Here is a 16,075-nt window from a genome sequence, read left to right on the forward strand (position 1 = left end):
CCAGACACCGGGAAGAGCAGAAAAACGGGCGGGCTACATATTTCCACCTGAGTCCTTAAATAATTCAGACCAGCGACCAGGGGGCGGGGGCAACACTCCAGGGACAATCCCTCCTGTCATCCTGAACCTCTGTAATTTATTTGATACATTTGTTGCAGTAACCTAGCCATGGAAAAGTTAGTCTACATCACAATGTAAAAATGATGTATACCAGAAAGTCCTGTAACTTCTCAATTTGCTGACATAAGAGTGCAAATCAAAAGTGGGAGGGGAAAAAAGGTAAGTAAGAGACAGAGAGACAGGTAAAACCTTGACCTACATACTTCCTCAAGAACAGTAAGGAAAAGAGAGGGTGAGGGGGAAAGAGACAGAGATCAGACTTAGAAACTATGCTGCTGGACGAGGTGCTTAAAAGTTTGATGCTGTGTTGGGGCACCCGGGTGGCTCAGTTGGTTAAGCGTCTGCCCTTAGTTCAGTCGTGATCCCAGGGTCCTGGGCTGGGCCTGAGCAGGGAGTCTGCTTCTCCCTCTTCCTCTGCCCCCCCCCCCCCCACTGCTTGTGTGCTCTCTCTTTCTCTCTCTCACATACATCCTCTCTATTGCTCTCTCTCTCTCAAATAAATAAATAAAATCTTTAAAAAAAAATTGATGTTGTGGACTCCTTGAAGCCATACCTTCGATAGGGCAAAGTACTAGATTATATAAGAATATGTTTAAAAAAATGTTTGATGAAACATCAAGTATACTTGAACAGTGTGATTGATAGCAAATTTAATTGCAATTTCAACTCCGCTGCTTTGGTCTATGGCAACTCCTGTGTTAATAGTAATAGACGGAGACTTGCTTTGCTGAGCAAGGGCCCCTATTCACAGCAACTGCCAAAGGGATGACCTCTGCTACAGTGACAGTTTTCCTATTTACACAGAAACAACCAACCAGAGCTCATTCCATACATATTTTTCGACTGTGCAAGGAGCCCTCAGCAGCCTACTCCCACCTCATAACCTCAAAACACACACTTGCAAATGAATGCATTTCCGGGCCCATAGGCAAACACTCGTCCATAGGTTTGGGAGGTTGCTGTTGACTTGAATGCTTGCTTCATCTTGGCCATTATGATTCTACATCTGCCTCCTCTCAAGGTCTCTAGATTCCTCGAGGCTAAACATCCTCATCTATAAATTGGGGGGCGCTCTCACCTTCCTCCCAAACTCCCTGCAAGGATCCACAGAGCTGATAGCAAGATGCTCCAGTACTCAGAATGAAGTTACAGTTACTAAGATTTGGGAGGGATCCCGCAAGCTGGGCCTGGATTTCTTCCCAACTTCCCTGGTGGAACAGGAAAGCTGTACTGTTCAGAGATCATGAAAAGAAACATCTCAAAGCACTTGAGATCTTTGAAGGAGGTTTTAGGTTGTGAGCATCAAACCCAGGACGCACATACAGAGTTGCTCTGATCTGCAGTCACCAGGGGAGGAAAATAAGATTGACCAAGAAGACTTTTCTACTGAAGTAAAAGGCTCCGTCCCATCCTACAGAGGGCCACTCTCTGCTCCGATTTCTCCGGGCTCGGCATTCTGGCACAAGTCAGCAACTAAATAAGCCGTCACTCTTCAAGGCAAGGAAGTGAAGGCTGCCTCTTAAACCAGGAGGAATACCTCCTGTGGTATGTCGGCTTGAAATCAAAATGGGAGACGACAAAGATGCATTTGATTGTTGACTCAGGGAGGAGTTTGAATGGGGAGAATATGCTGCTGTGACCCCAAAGAGTCCCATCTACTAAGAACATTCACCCAAGATAATTTAAATTCCCTTTGTCTCCTTTGGAGGAACAGCTTGTTTAACAAAAGAAAAATATTGAAAGGGTTGCTTGAGATCTTCTGGTGATCTCTCCCTGCGGCGTGAAGAGGTGCTCTGTGTATAGTCTGCCTAGAGTATCAAGAAGACGTTTTCATTTCAATATCCCATGAGAACTTATTAGTGCATCACTGTTGTCACGATTTCTTCACAGCTTCCTTAACGGATGATTTGCCATTGGAAATTGAGTTGTTTGAAAAGGGATTCTAAGTTCTTTTTTTTTTAAGATGTTATTTATTTATTTGACAGAGAGAGACACAGTGAGAGAGGGAACACAAGCAGGGGGAGTGGGAGAGGGAGAAGCAGGCTTCCCGCTGAGCAGGGAGCCCGATGTGGGGCTCGATCCCACAACCCTGGGATCATGGCCTGAGCCGAAGGCAGACGCTTAACGACTGAGTCACCCAGGCACCCCAGGGATTCTAAGTTCTAAAAGAAAGCCTCGACAACTATATTTCTAGAACTACAAACATGAAGGTTCTGGTCTGTCCTCTGAGGAGGGGACAAAAGAGGCAGGAAGATATTTATGACCAGACCCTCGGTTGCCATGGGAAAAACACTGGCTTTACCAGGTAAACAGTCCTAGCTGTTTCTGGCTCTCCACCACGTCTAAGCACTCCAAAGCATTTCGTTTCTGGACTTCCAAAATGGGTTAGGTTAAACATTGACTATGCTTCCTCCCCACTCAGTCTAAGAGTCGAATGTAGAACAAAAAACCTGAACGAGAACACGGAACTACAAGTTAGCAGATCTGGATTTTATTTTATTTTATTTTATTTTTTTTAAAGATTTTATTTATTTATTTGACACAGAGAGAGAGACAGCGAGGGAGGGAACACAAGCAGGGGGAGTGGGAGAGGGAGAAGCAGGCTTCCCGCCCAGCAGGGAGCCCAATGTGGGGCTCGATCCCAGGACCCTGGGATCATGACCTGAGCTGAAGGCAGACACCTAACGACTGAGCCACCCAGGTGCCCCAGCAGATCTGGATTTTAGTCCTGCTCTATGAACTGGCTGTGTGACCTTGGACAAGTCACGGGAAAAACAGAAACCAGCCAACATTCACCGAGCACTCAGCAAGTACCAGGCAATGCGCATGATGAGCATTATCATACCAGTTCCTCAGAGGAGCTTTATGAACACGTCTCATTATTACATTCATTTTGGAGGGGAGGAATGTGAATCTAAGAAAGGGTAGGCAGCTTGCCTGAGATCACCCACCAGCAGGTGGAAGGGTAAAATTCGCATCGGTACCATCAGATGCCAGAGGCCAGGCTCTTACCACCTGCTGCGAGCCGAGATGATGCCTTGCAACTTTGTGGAAGACCTAATTTGTCCAGCGTGACTTCCGGAGATAGTTGGGAGGTCACATTTGTCCATACGCACATGCATATATGGTCTCTGAAAAGCACAAAGCATGACCAAGGCTGAGGACGTGGTATTGCTTCTACCTACATTTGAGAAGAACCCTCAAATATATCTGTAGTCAGCTCAAGCTGCTATGACAAAATCCCATAGTCTGGGGGGCTTATAAACCCCGGAAGATTATTTTTCAGAGTTCTACGGGCTGACAATCTGAGACCAGGGTGCCAACGCAGTCAGGCTCTGGCGAGGGCCCTCTTGGATTATGACTCCTTGGGGCATCCTCAGGGGGCAGGGAGCAGAGCAGAGAAAGCAAGCTCTCTGTGACTTCTGAAGGGCACTGATCCCACTCATCACAGCTCCACTTTCATGACCTCATCCTAAGCACCTTTCAGAGGCGCTACCTTCTAAAACCATCACACTGGGGGAGCAGTGTTTCAATATATGAATGTTGGGGGGACACAAACATCCCGCCCGTAACAGTGATCATAGCCACCTCTCCCTCTGAGTTGAGACACGAACAGGGGAAGAGGGCAGTAAGTAGAGACCACAGAAATTCCTCCTTCCCAGTCAAGAAACAAGGCTGATGGGCAACGTGATGGCTCTGTGTGACATCTTCTGCTTCTCTAATAGGGGGGTCTTTTGGCCTCCATGTCCCACCTGTTAACCTGACAGCTGGTTCTTGTTCCGGTGCCTTCTGCTTAAATAAGGAGCACTTGCTTTGCAGCTGGAGGGGTAAATATTTTACCCACTGTCTTGCCTTTGGGATAAACATGCAACATGGGTGACGCTGGGTCAGAGTGCATCCTTCTCCCCCTTCCTGCTAGACGAAAACGTGAAGAAAATCATTATGCCTCTCCCTTCCAGGCCTGTCACATGTGTACCAAAGCTGTCTGCTTCTGGCTAAATGCACAGTCTCACTGCAACCCGTACCTAAACACTTACTGGTGCGTTTTCTTCCCCACACCGAGCTAATGAAGAAGGCATCTTAACAACCACTCCCCCAAAACCAGACACATGCTTCCATAAATAAACTAACTAAAGGTAAATAAAATTTAAAAAACATATTTTGAATGGGTAAAATTCTTTATTTTTCCAAATCCTGGAACTATTTTCCCCCACTATTTCTCAAGACATCTCTTCCATTACTAAGCCAGAATTCTCTCCCTTGCATTGGGCTATGTTTTTCCTCTCCATAGCACCAGTGACCATTACCATCCGATATATTTTAATTATTTTGTTTATTGTTGGTTCATAGCATCTCTACTAGAATTAAGGTGACTATATTATTCGTCATCTAAACCAAGAGGTTTGGGAGAGTGAAAAAGAGCACTAACACAAATTATGCCAGGACTAAACGGAGACGTTCTTGGGGAAACACAGCTGTGGTTGCCCTACCTACAAGGCAAGTTCCAGAAGCTTGGGGACTTGGGTGTGACTTCTCACACCGGTGTCTCTACTGTCTAAGACCGTAAGCACAGACACCCGTGAGATGCTCCGTAAATAGGTACTGAGTCATGGTGGCTCCGAGCATGAGCTCTGAGCGGACGGCAGGGGTTCAAACTCTGGCTCCCACCCCCGTGAATTACATCATTTCCCTGCGGTGATTTCCCTGACCACCATAGGCTTCAATTTCCTCATCTGTCCGATGGTGACACCAATGGGAGTACCCACCTCGAACGGCTGTGTGAGAACCAAATGAGCTCATCCACAGTGCAGTGCTGAGCACAGGGCCCGCACACGGCAAGAGCGGGCACTCCAAAACACTGGCTGCCAGCATCACTATTGGTCATTCCAAGACTGTCTGAAGAAGGTGCGTAGAGCAGATGGTTATGACACTGCCTACCCAGCCTTAACATGACAACAGTAGAAGCCTCCTGTGTCTGTAGGATGCCTGGTTGTGCCTGGCCAACCCTGAGATGGGCCCCTGGCCTGAGCCTGGCCTAGAGGAGCTCTCACTTGGGACTGAAGAGCAACTTTTTTCTAGAGATCAAAGATGTGGAGTCTGTAGTCCTCATGCGATCGACACACTTCCCATTCTACAGAGAAGGCAAGTCCACAAAAAGAAATGATAGCTGCTGAGGGCAGAGGAGGGAGCTGGGATACCCGAGGCCCTGGCTGCATCTCTGCCTCCCTGCTCACTGCTCAACCGACCCCTCTGAGGCTCTATGAGCCAGGAACCTCCTCTGTGGCCCCAGCCACTTCAACCTGCCAAATGTAAACAGAAGGGTCCTGACAAGGGCCGTGGTAGGCAGATTCAACACACGAATATACAACTGGTTTAAAAAAAAATTTAAGGGGGCTGAGGAGGAGAAGGAAAGGATGATAAATATTCACTGGTGCTCACCCTTTGCCAGGCACCATAGGGAGGAATCTGCCGGCACTACTATGTGGTGGGTACCATATTTATTCCCATTTTATGGATGAGACTGCTGAGACTCAGACACCCAAAGGAACCTTCCCAAGGCCACACAATTAGTTTACTGGGTGTCACTGCTGGCTTCCTAGCAGCACTTCTATCTTCGGTGATTAATCGAAGCCAATCAACATATGGCACTCTCCTGGGGAATGTCAGTAGACCAGGAATGGGAGCATGTCCTATACTAGCCCAGTTAGATTGGAGAAGAGCACTTCCATTTCATGGCTGGGGGTTTTGCCTCTCCTGCTTAAGGGAACCAGCCTTAGAAGAAGGCTAAGTTCTTTCTTCTAGGCAGAGAAGAAAGAGAAAGTTCAAGAGTTCTCTTTCTCTTCAAGAGAGAAAGCTGATGTTAAAATTGGCACTGTGGTAGAGTGGTCAGATAAAATACAGGATGCCCTGTTCAGTTTGAATTATAGATAAACAATGAAAAGTGTTTTGGCATAAATTTGTCCCAAATATTGCATGGGTCATACTTTTTTTTTTCTTAAGGAGGCTCCATGCCCAGCGTAGAGCCCAGCATAGGGCTTGAACACAGGACGTGAGATCATGACCTGAGCTGAGATCAAGAGGCAGATGTTTAATCGACTGAGCCACCCAGGTGCCCCAAGGTGCTAAAAAAGTTCTAATTGTCTATCTGAAATCCGAATTTCTCAAGTGTCCTGTATTTTTTTTTAAGATTTATTTATTTAAGAGAGACAGAGAGCGTGTGCATGCACACAAGCGCGGGGGCTCAACGTGGAGCCCAAACGCCGGGCTCGATCTCATGACCTTGAGATCATGACCTGAGCCGACGCTTGAGTTGGACACTTGACAGACTGCGCCCCTCTAGGCGCCCCCCCCAGGTGTCCTGTGTTTTTATTTGCCAAATGTGGCACAATGGAGAGAAGGAGTACACACAATGGAGAAGTAGGAAGCACTACCTCTGAACTTCTGGCTATGCAGGCCATTGATTTCTTTACTGTTTAAACACTTTAGAATTTCAGTCGCCTGTACCCCAACCCATCCTATCTCATGCAGCAAGTCAGAGGTTCCAACCTAGGCAGGAAGGATACAGAGCCAAAGTCACACCACCGTACAAATCCCAAAGGGACAGAAACCGAACACCATATTCAAATCTAAAAAGCCAACGCTTAGGACATTGAACTTGTTTTCTCAGAGCTATACGAATGCAGCTTGACAGACTTACTGGAATTCTTCAGATTCTCCTCAGTCAATGTAAATTTTTTATTACAAAGTCACGGAACGTGAATTCACTTAAACTGTAAAACCCCTTCATGAATACTAACAAACTTGAAAACCTCAACAAAGATGACTGTTCATAGCCACCAAAAACGCAAAAACATCTAGCAATTCCAGATTAAGGAGCCCAATTTTTAGACATTCATGATAAAATTACATCCTTGTAATTTTGGTTAGAAAAAAATTAGCTCCATAGCAAAATTTGACTTTAGGTCAAACCTCGAGCCTTATAAAATAATCAAATAAAATAGGAAGAGAATATAGGAATGAGCAAAACTAAATAACCAAATGGGTAACCATAGGGCTGAGCTGCATTGCAGTTTAAGGGTAAAAGTCCCGTGTGTGTGTCTGTGTCTTGGGCATACTATTTACTCAGCATCAAAAATCTCAAGGAAATGGACCCAACGAGTTTACGTTTGACATCAGGTATATCGTCAATGAGCAAAAACAGGACGTTGAGTTAGCCATTTCAGCTATGAAGAGACAAAGCGATTCCTGTATCTTTATTTGCATCTGCCAGTTTTGAAGCCCTGCTCTGGGGCAGAGGCTTCTCCATAACGTGGAACACACAGCATTAACATCACCATCATCTGGGCTCCCTTCAAGCAAATAAAAAGCTGTAATTCAGGGCATGTCAGCAGAGAACAATTACGAAGTTGAGAAAAGGTCTGACAGATATATTTGGAAAACAACAACATAGATATGTATTACACAACTGGATTAAAAGAAATATGATTTATGATATTCCTGAACATAATGTTATGAAAATCTTAACTATCCCCAAACTAATCTAGAAATTTAACAAAGCTTCAATCAAAATACCAATAGGTTGGTTGGTTTGTTTTGGTGGAGTAAGAGAAAGACTTGATAAAATGTTTGCAAGTTTTATCTGGAAAAAGCAACGAATAAGAAATGTGAATAGCGGGGCACCTGGGTGGCTCAGATGGTTAAGCGTCTGCCTTTGACTCAGGTCATGATCCCAGGGTCCTGGGATCGAGCCCCACATCGGGCTCAGCGAGGATCCTGCTTCTCCCTCTCCCTCTGCCTCTCTCCCTGCTCATGCTTTCTCTTTCTCTCTCTGTATCTCTGTGTCTCAAATGAATAAATAAAATCTTAAAAAAAAAAAAAGAAACATGAATAGCAAGAGCAAGGGAAGGAGACTACCCAAACATATGTCACAAGTATTATAAAGCCAAAACCATTAGAATAATGTGGTAGAACCCTAGGACTACACAGGAAGCTCCATGGAACAGAACAGAAAGTTGAGAAACAGATCCACAAATATATAAGGATTTGTTCAATGACACAAGTAAGTATCTAAAATCTATGGGGAAAAATGGATTCACCTATAAACAATGTTGGCTACCATTTAGTAGAAAAGAACACGTGAGTTTTACTGGTGAGATGGTTTTAAAAGCCTGAAGTGGTAGAGGCTAAAAAGGAGCACAGAATCCATCCATGAACAGTACACTAAAGAGTGATGGCCCTGAGCTCCCAACCATGGCTTCTGACAGGATTCCCAACAAGAAAGGGAATGCTGTCAGCTCGTGTGCCATCTTCTCTCTCGTTGGACCTCACTGGGTTTCCTTCCACACCACCCCCGCACCGCCAACCTCTCTTCTCAGAGAGCATTTCTCTACCACCCACTCCCCCACTCTGTAACACAAAAGGACTCTGGGAAGCTAAGAGAAGTTCTCTACACAATCAGGATTCCCTGATTCCCCCAGTCATTGTAAGGCATCAGCTTGAACAACCCAAGAGTCACTAAACTTCAGGAATAAGTCTTACCTGTTTCCTCTTTTCAGGGGGAAGTGACGGATCTCCATCCTAAAAAGAAACAAATGTTACACTTTACTTAAAAAAAAAATATGTGCTTAAATTTAAGGAACTGAACCAAACTCTGAACTAAATTCAGACCCTCCCACTCCTGCCCCCTGCAATCAATAGTGTGCTGAACCAAATTCAAATATACTTTCTTTTTAAGATTTTTTTTTATTTGAGAGAGAGAGAGGGGGAGAGAGAGAGCATGAGTGGGGTGAGGAGAGGGAGAAGCAGGCTTCCTGCTGAGCCGGGAGCCTGACATGGGGCTCGATCCCAGGACCCTGGGATCATAACCTGAGCTGAAGGCAGACGCTTAATCGACTGAGCCACCCGGGTGCCCCTCAAATATACTTAAAAAAATTAGGTATAAACTGAACCAGTTATTTTGGAAAAACCTCTAAGAAATTAGTTCCACTTAGGACCAAACCTATATACTTTCTAAAACCATATGAATCAAGTAAATGCATGAATAAACTGGATTTATCAAAATTGTTTTTGAGCAGAGCTAAAACTGAGATAATATTTCATTTGGTTTGAGTTGAATCCCTCTTTTAAATAGTTAGAACCAAAGGAATAATAGTGGACACACACATGCTTGAGTTTTCTCTATGGGCCGAACAATTTTTTGGGGGGGTGGTAGGGAAGAGGGGATAGGATATGCTCAAAATAAAAGAGAATTAACTGAGAACTTGCACTCCTATCACACTTTCTGTCTTAAAAGGATTCAGTCCCCCCCACCTTTTGGTGCCACCTGGGAATAAAAAGAGCTCAGGTGAACGTATAAATGCTCAGTAAACGAGCACGCTTCTCTCCGATGCTGCCCAAATGTAAGTCAACACTATTTTGACCCGTGGAATCTTCCTATTCTATTTCTGCTCCAGGACAGTTCAATGATCCCAGCACAGACAGCTAAATGTTAGCCATCGGGTTGGCACTCAAAAACAGAGATCGTATCCGTGAGAGAAAAAAGTAGAATGCAAAATAGTGCCCTGCTGTTGGTACCCTCCATCTCAGTATGATCTATATCCTTAAAACTCTCGCCACATGAAAACCCAGAGAGAATCTAAATGCCCGGGATAAGGGAAAGGTTAAAGAAATTATGGAAATCTTACTATGCAACTGTTTTTAAAGATGAATTAAATTTGTATGCACAAATTTAGAGAGATGACCCAGACAAAGTACTGAGTGAAAGGTGAGTGCTGGAACAACGTTGACACAGTGCTGACGAACAGCACTCTGCAGCGACGGAAACGCTCTGTATCTCACTGTCCAATACAGTGGCCATCTGGGAAATCTATATCCACATAATCCCATACGGTAGCCACCGGCCACCTGCGGGGATTGGACCCATGAAATGTGCTGAGACTGAAGAACAGAGTTTTCAAGTCTACTGAATTCTAATTAATTTCAAATGAAATTTAAATAATCACATGTAGCTAGTGGCTTCTGGATTAGTGCAGATTTATAATATGAATCCTCTTTAAAAAGCCCCATACAGGGGCGCCTGGCTGGCTCAGCGGGTAGAGCATGCAACTCTTGATCTCCAGGTGGTGAGTTCTAGCCCCACCTACCCTGGGTGTAGAGATTACATAAAAAAAAAAAAAAAAAGAAAGAAAGAAAAAGAAAAAGAAAAAAGAAACAAAACAACAACAACAACAACAAAATGATAAAAAAGCCCCATACAAATAAATTAATAAGGAGGCATGTACAAACACGTGTATGTGTGCATATTTCACAGGTGCTGGGGCAAGCAGTCTGGAAGCACATACACACTGGCCAGTGACTGGGGCTGGGTTGTGGAGGAAACAGGGGTAACAACTTGCACTTCTTCATTTTTCCACTTTGGAACTGTTTGAATGCAATCTTTTTATTTTATTTTAAAAACTGGCATGTTAAAGTCCTCACTTTCTTTCTTTTTTTTTTCTTTCTAAATTTTAATTCCAGCGTAACCCACTTTCTATCTTAATGAGGGCACAAGAACGTTGCCGTGACGTAACACGTACTATCAGCTCCCGGTACTTCTTCTTCAGGGACTGGTGGCGCTCTCGAAGCTGATTGGCCATGAGTTTGTACTGGTCCCTTTCTTGCTGGCATGTGTCCAGCTCCTTGGAGAGGATCAGCAGGGCTTCCTTTTTACTCTCCAGCTTTCTTTTACACACTAGGTACTGCAAAACAAACAAATCCAAGCAGCTGGTCAAAAACGTCAATAGACCTCCGTTTAACACACCCTGTGTTTCACGCATCCTGCCCGGTTGGTTTTGTTTTGTGGAGTTTTTTGTTTTTAGAGAACATACACCCAGAGACATCGGTCAGTAAATGACTTATGCAGTAAGCCTACAATATGCAGACTGCTACGGTACCAGACATACGCCTCTCACCACCGAACCAAAACCTTGGGTGTTCATGAACTTTAGCAAACTGGGATAAACGGATAAAATAATTTAACTGACATATAAGTAAAAAAGCAAAATTTTTTAAGTGACATGGATAGATAGATAGTTGGACCCAAATTTTGTTTTAAAAGGATTTATATATTCAGGTAACAGTATGTAAAATTTTATTAAAATTCAATGAAATGATATACACAGAAAGATTATTCAATACAAATTTTGTAAAAATATTAGTAACAACTCTTGGTCACGTGTTTTTTACAATTTTATTCTTTGTGCTTTTCCATGTTTTCTAAATTTTCTGGAAGAAACCCATATGGCTATACTATAATAAAGAAATACAAAAAGTGTTATTAGATTCTTCTTCTTCTTTTTTTCTTTCTTAACATCTTTGCATTATTTGTTTCAGAGGTACAGATCTGAGATTCAACAGTCCTGCACAATTCACAGCGCTTACCAGAACACATACCCTCCCCAGTGGAAGAATGAAGGGGGGGAAATCGGAGGGGGAGAAGAACCATGAGAGACGATGGACTCTGAAAAACAAACTGGGGGTTCTAGAGGGGAGGGGGTTGGGAGGATGGGTTAGCCTGGTGATGGGTATTGAGGAGGGCACGTTCTGCATGGAGCACTGGGTGTTATGCACAAACAATGAATCATGGAACACTATATCTAAAACTAATGATGTAATGTATGGGGATTAACATAACAATAAAAAAAATTAAAAAAAAAAAAAAAAAGTGTTATTAGAAATAACTTAATTGAACTATAAGTCACTGCGGTAGATTTCACTTGCCCATTCAACCCAGCAGACATTTTCTCACCTGAGAATGTTTGTTCACTACCTCCACCAAGATGTGTACAACGTTCATAATTTCAACGCAGGCACCCTCTACCCAGGGACCAACTCCGTTTAGCCACACTTTCATTGCCCCCAAACAGTTGGGCGTACTTAGCTGGAACTCTTCCTCAGAGAGACAGGATTTCTTCGTCCCTCCTTCTCCCCATCCCCCACCCCTCACGCTGACCATGAACCACCCTCACCTGATAATCACCCACCGCATGGGCCAGGGTGAGCCTGACTGGGACTCTTTACTTTTATTGGATATACTGCACCGTCTGGGGTTATTCACGTATGTCAAATGCGGCATTAAATACCTTTTGAATTTGCCCCGTAAAAGACCAGATTCAGAGCATTCATGAAAACAATTTATAGTTTCATTATGCACTCTGACACGAGCACTTTGTCATTATGGACGCTCTCACACAAAGCAGAGAGAAAATCAGTGCTCCCATACGATTGGAGTCAATGCTTTTACTGGACAAAAAGCATTACTCATATATGGTGCTTGCTTGGAACTGACTTTGTTAAGTTCAATTTCAAATAAATGAAAGGGGGAAAAGAGTTTTGTGCATTAGCACAATTTTTTTTTCCTTAAAAAAAAAAAAAAGTAATTACTTAGCTTCAAAAACAAAGGGGAAAGAAAAGCCATTCTGAGACAGATTTGAGTTCTAAGAGAGGACACTTCCACCTTGGGTGAATCTTATTCCTGGCAGTAATGAGGTTGGAATCCTGCCTTAAAATGTCCTGGATTTTTAAGACTTTGACATCGTCTTCATGGAGGCAAAATGGTTCTGTTGCCACTGTGATTTCTCAGGAGTAAAATCCCCAACGAGTAAATATCAGAGGAGAGAGGCTCAAAAACCTAAACTGCAATGTCCTAAGGGAGGTATTGAGATTACACAGGAAAAAATCCCATTTACACAGAATTTAACAGATCTGCCCTTGTGCCTTCGGTTCTTTGCCCGCGATCAGCAGCCTCAGTTGTCAGTACTGTTGGTATTGGTGGCACAAAAATGGCCATCTTTGTACCTTCGATTTATCAGATCCAACTCTGAGGCCCCAAAGATACTGTCTTCCAACTGTGGGGAAGAAAATTCCAATTGCGTGGAGACATTGTAAGGTGCCATAGACGAGATTAGCTGTAACATCCGGTCTCCTGAAGGGGAACAGGTAGGGGCCACCTTAACGGCAAAGTGGAAATTCAGGTTCCCTGAACTTGACCTGCTGTCTGTTAGGATCCAAGAGAGAAGCTGTTTCTCTCCCAAGGCCTGGTTCAAACAGGGCCTTGGAAGCTGGGAAGGGCAGTGATAGGACTTCCTTCCCTTGGGTCCAAAGTACCTGGCAGAAAACAGGCACAGAGGCCTCTGTGAAGAAAGTGACCTGGGATCTGCTGAGCAGCATCACTGCAGTTGGATCCCCTTCAGGGCACGGAGAACAGGACAATCGTACCCGCCCCACGGGGTCAGAAAACAAACACCTTCCCTACAGAACCTAAAGCCAATAGCAGCAAAAGGGCGGTCTTTAGGAACCCACAGCTCGACTGCTCTTCCTTCTGCTTACTATGGTCTGGAACAGCAAACAAAAAAATTGCCCTCCGTGCCATTTATTTTTATCAAGAAAACGAATCTCAGGCTGAAGCCTCATTTCTGAAGCAGCTCAAAGTGGTGCTGCCCTGAAGATGGGACGGCTCCCCCATAGCCCCCTGACCCTGGTGTGGCAGCACCAAGAAGGCAGGCTAGAAAACACTGCTCTGTGCGCCCCCCGCCGGGCTGGGGGGAGGTGCTTGTGAAAATGCGGATGCCCCGTCCTGAGTCTCCCGTACCGGCTCAGGAAGCTGCATTTTAGCCCCTGGCACAGGGGGTTCTTACTCCGGCCACACTCTGAAAACCCAGGCTCTAGGGGCCTCCAGCTTCATGCTGCCTCGAGAGTTAGACCCCTAACTGCAATAGTTAGAGAGGCCGGCAGGGGCCCCTGGGTCCAGGGGCAAGGCACGGTCCCGGGACCATTCTGGGGCTATCCGTGCCACTTTTTGTAGCCCAGAGGGGTTCTGAACAAGTACACGCATGGGCTCCGTTTTCCTGCACCCGGCCAAAGAGCCTACATCTTTTGTCAAAATAACAATAGAAAACTCTGGGAGGGGTGTGTGTGTGTGTGTGTGTGTGTGTGTGTGTGTGTGTGTATGGAGGTGATGAGGGATCAGAAGGCAAGCTGAGGACAAAGCAGAAGCTGACACCCCACAACCCCCCCATGGGATATATGTGACATTCCTCATGCACTCCTGGCTGCCCTAAATAGTTAAGAGTTAAGGTCTTATAGAGATCACAATCCTACAAGACAGGAGTCTCCCTCAGTTTACACAAGTCTTAGCAATTTACAAGAACAAAGCATTTCTATCAGTGGTCTTCCAGAAGGGAATGTAAATACAATTAAATGTCATTATAATCTATAACCCGTTGACAGATACTTGAAGCGGGCAAAGTATAATGTTCCTTCAGAAGCTCCCAACTATCTTACTGTTAATGCCTTACTACAGGGGTAAACAACCTTAACCTGACAATGGCAAGGCCTGCAGTATCCTTTAACATATGAAACTTCTTTCTCGAAACCTCCCTTTCTCCTCACCTCCCCCAACCCCATAGTATCTAATCAGCCACCCCCCACAACTCCGGGGCAGCAGCTCCTTCTGCCCACGGCTCCTGTCTCCATGCTTTAATGAATTACCATTTTGCATCAAAGACGTCTCAAGAATCCTTTCTTGGTCATCAGCCCCGGACCTCACCCCACCAAACCTCACCTATATTCCAAAACCACATCAGAGGGGGCGATATTGGGGAATGGGAAGAAATTTCTCGTACTCGTTTTAAAATGGTTATAGTTCAGTCCACGTGGTGGCAGCCATTAAAATGACCCATTTCCTAGCCCTCCAATTGGAAACAAAACAACAGTAGAACTGGAAGGAAAGGAAAAGGTCCTGAAGGGCCTCCTTGTTGGCAGCTCTGAACAACGGGCAAGTGCACAGATCCAGCCCCAGCTTCGGGAGGGACCAAAAATAAAACAGAAAGCTGGACCAACCAAGTTACTGTGCTTGAGACATTTCAGCTCCTAAAGGAGGATGGGGTAAGTGTAGAGGATGGAGGAGGTGGACAGCAGAAAACCAGCAGGCAGAGCCAGGAGGCCTCCATCCAGAAGTAGGTCTCGCGAGGAGCTAATCATGAATGGCGGGGGCCCTGGAAAAGCCACAGAACAGAACACACACACACTGCCTGGAAGATGAGAGGAAGGTGCCCTGCAACTTGAGGAACCCATAATTTTAACACCACAATCCAGTATTACTGGGGGTAAAGAGTGTCCGGGAAAACACGGTGGGGGGCATGGGGAGGCGGGTAGGGGGCTCCCGTCCAGGAGGTAGGACTTACTTCAAGCATCCAGAAATCGCTTCCCCTGCCTTTTCTAGGACAGAACTGGCTCAACGGTTTCCAAAGATCATCCATGACCGTGGCAGTTCCACAATCTCTTTATGGCAGGGGCTATCGGACGCCACCTGGCTGCAATGGGTGCTGACCTGAAGCTGTGTTTGCGATTACAATTTACGGCAGAATGAGAAAAGGCTAATGCCTATGTGGTTGACATGAATGTCTCTAATATTTCCAGCTCTCCTTTCCTTCCAGGTCCATGGCAGGACTATCCCTCCCCATGCTTTGGCGTAAGGTAGAGCCATGTAACTTGCTTTATCCCATAAAATGGGCCTGGCAGGGACAGGAGGTTCTCCCAGGGCAAAAGCACTTAAAGGTCAAGGTGAGAGTCGCCACGCCTTCTCCTCCCCGGCTGCAACGGGTGTGGAAGCAGGTGGGGCCACGAGAACGAAACGGCCTGGAGTGTGGTGCCAACACAGCAGACGACTTGCCCTGGAGAGTCATTTGGGTCCACAGAGAAAGTGACATGACCCAGAAGTAAAATTCCGTGGTGTTAAGGTACGGAGATTTGGGGTAAGTGTTTGTTACTAGAGCCTAACTTAGCCCGTCCTGACTTCCGCAGTCCGGTTCAAAGAATGTGAGTGTAGGGAGACCGGTGGGGAGGATATTTGCCCCTGCTCTGTGTTTCTGCCAAGCCACTACAAAGATGAAGATCCATTATTCTTATTATTATCATG

At 45.2% G+C, this 16,075-nt stretch overlaps 1 protein-coding gene across 3 annotated transcripts in view; it reads right to left on the reverse strand.

Annotated features, from left to right (window-relative positions):
* CCDC149 (coiled-coil domain containing 149) overlaps positions 1-16,075 on the reverse strand; it is a 102,845-nt gene that overhangs the window by 58,342 nt on the left and 28,428 nt on the right. For all 3 annotated transcript variants that reach the window (XM_032400108.1, XM_032400110.1, XM_032400109.1), the window contains exons 2-3: positions 10,695-10,856; positions 8,659-8,697 (exon numbers count right to left, since the gene is read on the reverse strand). In XM_032400108.1, the coding sequence (XP_032255999.1) occupies positions 8,659-8,697; positions 10,695-10,856 (201 nt within the window). The remainder of the gene's footprint in view (positions 1-8,658; positions 8,698-10,694; positions 10,857-16,075) is intronic.

The sequence above is a fragment of the Phoca vitulina genome, unplaced genomic scaffold (assembly GCF_004348235.1).
Source record: "Phoca vitulina isolate PV1807 unplaced genomic scaffold, GSC_HSeal_1.0 scaffold3, whole genome shotgun sequence".
Lineage (NCBI taxonomy): Eukaryota > Metazoa > Chordata > Mammalia > Carnivora > Phocidae > Phoca > Phoca vitulina.